The 8,061-nt window shown below is 49.2% G+C and overlaps 1 protein-coding gene across 1 annotated transcript in view; it reads left to right on the forward strand.

Annotated features, from left to right (window-relative positions):
* The window catches only part of LOC125760277 (2-Hydroxyacid oxidase 2-like), a 39,931-nt gene extending 33,275 nt beyond the window's left edge, over nucleotides 1-6,656 (forward strand). Inside the window, exon 3 of the mRNA XM_049420149.1 lies at nucleotides 6,440-6,656. Within this exon, the coding sequence (XP_049276106.1) occupies nucleotides 6,440-6,543 (104 nt within the window). The 3' untranslated portion in view covers nucleotides 6,544-6,656. The remainder of the gene's footprint in view (nucleotides 1-6,439) is intronic.
* The last annotated feature ends 1,405 nt before the right edge of the window (nucleotides 6,657-8,061 follow it).

The raw sequence follows: 8,061 nt of genomic DNA on the forward strand, positions 1-8,061 counted from the left end.
TTCGAGTTTGATAGCACTTGCGTTTTATTTTCTATTTCAGATTATTGCAACCACGTCATTCGCGTGACTTAGCATGTCATACTGTTGTGTTCCACTCTGAAAATGGAACGGAGAGAAATCACGATTGTCCTTTTTTTATTTCCCTTTAAAAAAAAAACTCACACGGTCCGTTATGAATTCACCTAAGACGACTGAAAGGCGAAAGCCATCTTCTTTTTCTTTCCAGTCAATGAATTGAACATCCCGTGCCTACCTCCAAGATATTTCTGCATCTAACGTGGTTTTCTTACAGCCTCGAGGATCGGAGGTGCTGCAAGTTTTCTCTACCTGAGCTGGTTATGCACTGCCTCCGTGATCGGTCCATTTTGACCAGGCGAAGATATAATATGACGACGTCACGTTATGTGACGTCACGATGATGTCACAAAATTTTATTATCTGTGACGTCATATGATGACGTCATCACGTAAAGATAGAGGAGGCGCTGACTATTGTCTAATAATCTATAGCACTCACGCGTTCAAGTATGAAGTAATAAGTAAATGAAATGATATGCTGTCTTTGTCGCGCTTCAGCAGGTAATCGCAATTAGCCTGTAATTAAATATTTAATTATCCTTCAGTCACTCATGTTCCATTCTGCGTATAAAGAATCAAACATACAGGCTCAAAATGCATGCGCAGTTAGCGCTTCGTTGTATTGATTTCGCGCAAAGTAAAGTAATACTTTTGACGGTGGTCCTAGAACGCTGCACATCGAACGACCGACTGAACATCGTAGCGCCTTCTCCAGACTGATCAGCTACAGCCATACGTGCCACGTAGAGGGTAAATCAAGACAACATGTCTATGCAGAAGGTTCAATTCAGCCAACGCGCAATTGATCTTGCTCTTCCTTGGGCACTAGTTGAAAGAGCTGGTCGAAACAAGTTGCGTCCGCATACATCGGCATTGCGCCTCAAGGGGATATACATAAAAATTGGGGAAAGACAGCAATGAGGGAAATAACTTATTAAAATGACGACAGACGAGCACGCACAGACGGACCGTGGTTGGTGTAACCGTGCACGCTGGTAGGTCGCGGGCGAGCCATCTCTTTCTAGGATGAAATGGAAGGACCCACGCGCATGCACACATCCGCTGCCACGGCTCGATAACACACCTACGGAGCTTGTGGGGCTCCTGAAGCGAGAAGGCAAGAAGCAGGAGAGGCTTCCTTGTGCCCCTATCGGTCGAAGTCCGTGGAAGAGCGCGGATAAACGAGAGCTACGTAGCGCCCTCTTGCCAGTTCATGGTGCCTATATAGCAGTTAGAGGGACCGTTAAGTGATTTTCAAGGCTACAGGCTTAGATGCCTTATTAAACGCGGACATGAACCGGCGTCCCGCGTCGGCGGCGTCAACACGAGTGATTAAAAAAAATCCTATTCACGTGATGAGTTCACCATGTTACGTCATGATGGCGTGACAGACCGTCAATTTTGTGACGTCTTTATGACGTCATCGTGAAGTCACATCGCCGTAACACGACGTAACGTCACACGATGACGTCATCATGTGACATCGTAGCTTGGTCAAAGGTGGGCCGATCAAGGAGGCACTGCTAAACCAGGTTAGGTGCCGCCGATCCTGAAACCAGTGGAAAACCACCTTAAAGGAGTACTGACACGATCTCGAGACATCGCAAAAGGCTCATTTTTCGTTTCCTTGGTATGCACTGTCAACGCTCTCCACACATCGGAGTCAGAGAACACGTATAAAATATTTTAGTTTGACTTTGAAGTTTGCGTCGTTGAGCATCGGCAAGCCAACCTCACTGCAATGGACATTATTTCCGACGAGTCAACACAGTTTCCCCGAGTTTTCGAGCTCGGCGTCCTGCATGCAGACTAAATCGCAGAAATCACTGTCAGGGTCACTGGACGACAATTCGCTCATCGTTGTTTATGTGCACCACGAGCAGATGGCAGATTTGCCGCTAGTACGTCGCGAGTTTCTGTATCCGCGTGACGTCACACTGCTATGAAACGTCACTGAGGGGCCGCCCCCTCGATATCGAAACCGAAAGTGTTTTTTTAAGGTAGCGGTAATAAAAATATATTCGATGCATTCCCAGGCGCCACAATACTCGTTTTAGGTTTCTCGTCACCAGTATTTTTATTTAGAGCAACAATCCTAAATTCTTTAAAATTCGTGTCAGTACTCCTTTAAGCGCAGAAAGCTTTCGGAGGGTGCCGGGTCAGGATCAATACATCGACTGAGAAGAAAAAGAAGATTGCTTTCGTCTTCCAGTCTTCTAAGCTGAGTGCATAAGAGACCCTTTGGGTTTTTATGGTACCTGTTTTCTTTAGCGCAACGGAAAGCTTACTGGTTAGAGCGTCTAATCACGAAATGGTAGCGCGGAAAACACCGTGAAACATTTACATTAAAAATAGTCAGTTTTAAAAAAAGCAATGAATGCGATAGCAACAAATTAGAATGTCACACGAAGAACGGGAAGCAGATCAGTACTTGCAACACGCCACTCGAACGCAAAGGACTCACGAAAAAACACACAGGACGACTGCGAACTAACAACGGTCACAACTCTACACTTGCAGGTCACCCCTCAAACACAAGGAAGGACACTCGAAAAGAACGCACAGGTATACACAGTACGAGCGCTAACTAACAACTATTACGGTTGTTACTTCTTCGTGTTTGAGCAGCGCGCTACAACCCAACGCTCTAAGCTATTTTTTTCTAGAAACCTACGTCGTGTGGAGCGGCCCTCTGTCTCTCTTGCCGCGCGGTTGCGTTCGACGCATTGTTTACTCGGCGTTCCATATCGTGAGTGGGGAAATAAATGGGCCATTTTTTAGATGCGAAGCATCTTAAGGCGGAGCTCAAACGATGTGCGACGTGACCACCCTTACTGCGCATGCGCACACCCTCTCCACACACCTCCTCTCCACTCCCCTCCACCTTCCCTTCTCCCCTCCCCTCTCCACTTCCCTCTCTCCGGTCCCCCTCTCCCATTTCCATCTCCCTCCCCTTTTCCTCTACAATCCCCCTCTCCAGTTTCCCTCTCCCCTCCCCATCTCCACTCCCTCTCCTCGTTTAGATAAAAGGCTCGCGTTAGGTCGAACACACGCTCAGTCACTGCGCCGGTGTCATGAGTTCCGACGTCAACGTCGGCGCCAGTTGCAGTAATACCTTAAGGCCTGCCGAGATCACGGAGCAGCGGGTGGAGCAGCGGAAGGCTCGACGCGCCGAAGCACAACGTAAACGTCGGCAAGCGGACCCCGAGCTCCGGGCTAGGGAAGCCCAGCTCAAACGGCAACGTCGGCGGGAAACTGCTACAGATGAAACGCGGGCTCGACATGCCGAAACGCAACGACAGCGTCGGCAAGCAAACCCCGCCGTACGCAACGCCGACGTCGAAGCCAAGAGTCAGCACTAGACAACTTGAACGCTCGGGCTAGACAACGCCTCGCTAGAAAACGCCCGGTTCCACCGCGAATTCCTCGACCAGAGCTTCGGGCACAGCTGCAACGTGTGCAACCGACTTTGCTTCGATAACAATCTGACTGAGGTCGGTAGCATGCGCAACGAACGCCAGCGGAACGCGGTCGTGGAAGTGCTCCGGCTTCGCATTGCTTCATGGTCCCCTTTAGCGGGAGATGGTGTAAATTTTAGTGCTCGTCTCAAGGGCAGATTTCAAACTGAAGAACAATGTAGGAGCGTTGCTTTAAAGCGAACCATTTAGACAATCTCGCGGGTGATACTGCACACACTGAAGCGCCTCCGAGCTCTGCATGCTGTTAGCGTTAAATGGTGTATATAAATAGCTCGCCGTTATGCTGAACAGTCGGTGGCGCTCGGCCGAGTTGTTTAACGCGGCGCATGAGGAGCGAGGGGTCACAGGTTCGAATCCCGGTGGCACGCTTCGGAAGTTTTTTCTTCGAATTTAGATTTTTGTGGCGTTCATTTGTATATACCTACATATCAGGGACATGACGGCGACGGCAAAAACTAGCTGAGAGTGTCCGTATAATTGCTATCACAATGAAAATTTTGCGACTTGCGGCTACTGTGAAGTGGTCTACACACAGCACATGCCGCAAACAGTGGGAGACGAGCGCGAGAACAGTTCGTGTTTGTGCGCAACGGTTTGCAGCGCATGCGTGCATTCTGCGCGCATGAGCCGCGGCTCCACATGTTCCACTAGTTGTCGGGACGGCAGCGCCGCTTCTCACAGTGCAACTCCTTTTACCTCGTAAGCAGCACAGAATTTGACGAGGGTGAATATTAATGTACCTACTCTAATTTTAGCCACTAATTATGGTGCGCACGAAGGCATCAGGCTACGTACAGCAAAGTGAAAGACTCCATAATCCAGCTCTCCCGCTAGGCTACGCAATATACCGATCTTTTGTTACTTTTAAACGTGATTTAAAATTATAAATACTACTCAGATCGCGAAAAGGACGCTTGACCTGTCACTATATTTCGCGGTATTTTGATTTCCACCAGGATCTAATCACATGTTCTGGTGAGTTGTCGGTACCTTTAATGTATGTATACGACACACACGAGCACAAGATCGTGCTTCTCTGGCTGTGCCACGTGGGGGCGAAAGGACATTACCGAGCGTGCTGTGGTAGTCTGGTGGTGATGGTACTTGACTGCTGACCCGATGGCCGCAAGACCGAATCCCGGCCGATGCGGCCGCATTGCGATGAAGGCGAAATGCTAGAGGCCCGTGTACTTGGATTTAGGTGCACGTTAAAGAGCCCCAGGTGATCGAAATTTCCGGAGCCCTCCACTACGGAGTCTGTCGTAATCTTATCGTGGTTTCGGGACGTTAAACCACAACAATTTTATTGCCCGGCGTCGCCGAGTGACGCAGAGTAGCCGAATCTACACTGCGCATTTTGAAGCGCTGTCGATAGCTCAATACGCAGCGATCTTTTCCGTGCCGTCTACCATGCAGGTCGTGTAGCCTGCAGCGACCAGTTTTTCCGTGCGGACACCATCAAATCCTGGATCCTAGCCATAGACAGCTTCAGCGTAGACATTTTGCCAACCCATCTTCGCAGCACGAAGCGGAAGAAAAACAAAAAGGAAGCGTGATAACTATTTTCCAGAAAGAAAGCGTGTTATTTGAGCGAAAATTCGTCCAGGAGCGAGATCAGGCAAAATGACTAGCAGTTCGCAACGCGAGGGCGAAAAGAAAAACTGACAGGTTCCGTTGTGCATTCGCCTAAGTCCACTCCAAGGCGAAAGTCACCTTTTTCTTCTCTGTCGATGTATTGTTCCGCCCGCTCCTCCGAAAGCTTTCGTCACCTGGCATGATTTTGCGCTGCCTCTGAGATCGGATGCATTGCAAGTATACTGCACTTCACCGGGTTTTGCAGTGCCTTCGTGAGCCGTCAACCTTTGACCAAACGATCATATCACGTGAGAGAGAGAACAACTTTATTGAGGTCCGTTACAGATGTGGGGGAGAGTGTCGCCCGCGCCCACACGGCTATTACAACGTGGGCACCGACAGGTCTAGCCTGCGGGCCCTGTCACGGGCGTATCAGACGGTCTTGGTCTTGAGACTTCGGGCTGTGCAGCACGGCTTCCCATCTAGGCAGCCATGCTGCACAGCCCGAAGTCTCAAGACCGAATCCTGGCCGTGCGATACGCCCGCGATGACGCTCACCATATGATGAGATCATGATGACGTCATGATGACGCCACAAATTTTGTGATCTGTTATTTCATGATGACTCTATCACGCGATGGTAATCTTTGCTTAACTCGTGTTGACGCCGCAGACGGCCCATTTCCGCGTTTGAGGAGACATTTGAAGCCTCAATAATCGACAACATAAAACAACACTCGCAGCACATAAAACAACCCTCGCAACACTCGCAGCACTGAACCTTGCGGGCTTCTCCAGAACTGCTTTTGCAACGCGTAACAAGATAGAACGCGAGTGGACCCAATTTCATGTGGAGGTGGCTTAGCGTGCTGTGGTTGCGATGCGCCTGACGTGTTTTGATTGATATATCAATAAGATGTTTTTCGCTAATAGCTTTATTGCGATAGCGATTGTATTGACACTCCCTGCGCGTTTTTGCCGTCGCTGTCGGCGCTGCCGTACTGTTTCGTATAAAGTACATATCGATAGCATCGCCCACACCTCCGGGTAGGGGGTCGGCGTGGGCCCCGCTGCACCGCTGACCCTGCCACCCCCCAGACCTGCTGTAGGGTCGCTAGTTTCTCCCTTAGCTGAGAACTGGAAAGCTTTAAAATGAGACCCTGAGATGAGGAACCATGTAACAGAGCAGCAATGCTAGGTGGAGCTATGTAAGTTCGCCTTTATATGAGGTGCCCGACAAGCACAAGTAATAGTTTGCGTGCAGGTGCTGACCCCTCTTTGGTGCCGCAACCATTCCTTTCGTTCTAGGTTGCTCCGACGTTAACGACTTGTGCGAAGACTTCGTCGTTCACGAGAGCTGGTACCCGAGGCCACTGCGGTGTACTCCGGGACAGCAACACAACGGAGTGTGACCGCCGCAGTACAAGTACGGCGCTTTCAAGTGCGGAACACGCAATCTACAGCAGGTGTCAAAAACAAAAAGAAAATGAAATAGAAATAAAAAGAATAAAGAAAAGAAAAACGAACCTACTCGCCGCGATCTGTGTTCTGACGCCCGAAATGGAAGCGTGGACTTCCGTGGCTCTGGAAACGACGAACTTGGCATCAGACTTTGGATTTCAGTGTTTTATGTTTTAATTGCAAAGCACATATCTTAAGCAACTCTTTGCCATTCCTGCATGACCGGCCACACACTCTAGCGCCGATCGAGTGGCGGCAGCGCCGCACTTTGCACTACCTTAGGATGCAAGGGGTAGGGATGGTGATTGAAGACGCGCAATCGGCCGCGATATCGAACTCACGTGTATAGCTCAAATGGACATTGCGGCGCCATCTATCAAAACTGCCTGCAAGCCCGCCTTCGTGCTCCACGAGTCCTGCGCACAGTATGCTGCTTATATATAGCTTTGAATCTTTCCTAAAAATATCTCAAACAAACATTAAGCACTACCGCACGTTTCTAAAGCGTAAAAATGCCCACGTCTGATGTATATTGGGGGCATTACTGTATTGAATAGCGCTCAATTTAGCCGATCGCTAAATAATTACGAATTCAGCATTGACAATAACAGTTTAACGGCGGTGTTCTTGTTGTCTGCACTCATTAGGCCCAGCCGTTCCTCTAGAGTCTCTACTAAGTTTTTGGCTTCCCACACCGCACGTGGTTTTTCAGTATCTCCGGGATCGGAAAACCTATGACGAAACGACGTTGTCATGCGATAAAGCGATCACGTGACGCCACGTATTGTGACCTTATAACTACGCCATGAGGACGTCATAAGTTTTTGACGACCTGTAACCTCATGATGATAGGGTGAAGTCATCAGGTGACGACGATTTTTCGCGTCACTGGCGTTGACGCCGACAGTCAACTCTCGCGTTTGATGAGGCATCTTTTATACACTTGACATAAGGGCAAAAGTAAAGAACTTTGCAGTAAACAACTTTTGTTACTCTGAAGGACCCTTTGGAGAAAGTAGTGGCGTCCATGGCACGGCACCGAACTGAGGTCTATAGGTGGTTTTGCCTCCGCGATTAGCTACAGTTGCTGAGATGAACGCGAAAAAAAAGAAATAAAAAAACCCACCGGGTCCCTCATGCATTCGCTTAAGACGACTCGAAGGCGTAAACCATCATCATCTTTTTCTTTTGAGGCGGTGTACGGATTCTCCTACGCTCCTCTGAAACCTTTCTGCACCTAACCTGGTTTAGCACTGCCTCCGTGATCGGCCCACCTTTCACCAATCAGCGATGTCATGTAATGACGTGATCACTTGACGTCACGTTATGTGGCACCATGATTACATCGCACACGGACCAAAATGACGACACAACTTTTGGCGATCTGTGACGTCATCACGGGATCATTTCTTGCATTGCTCGTATTGGCGCCGCCAACGCCGGACGCCGAAGATCATTTTCATGCTTGA

The sequence above is a fragment of the Rhipicephalus sanguineus genome, chromosome 10 (assembly GCF_013339695.2).
Source record: "Rhipicephalus sanguineus isolate Rsan-2018 chromosome 10, BIME_Rsan_1.4, whole genome shotgun sequence".
Lineage (NCBI taxonomy): Eukaryota > Metazoa > Arthropoda > Arachnida > Ixodida > Ixodidae > Rhipicephalus > Rhipicephalus sanguineus.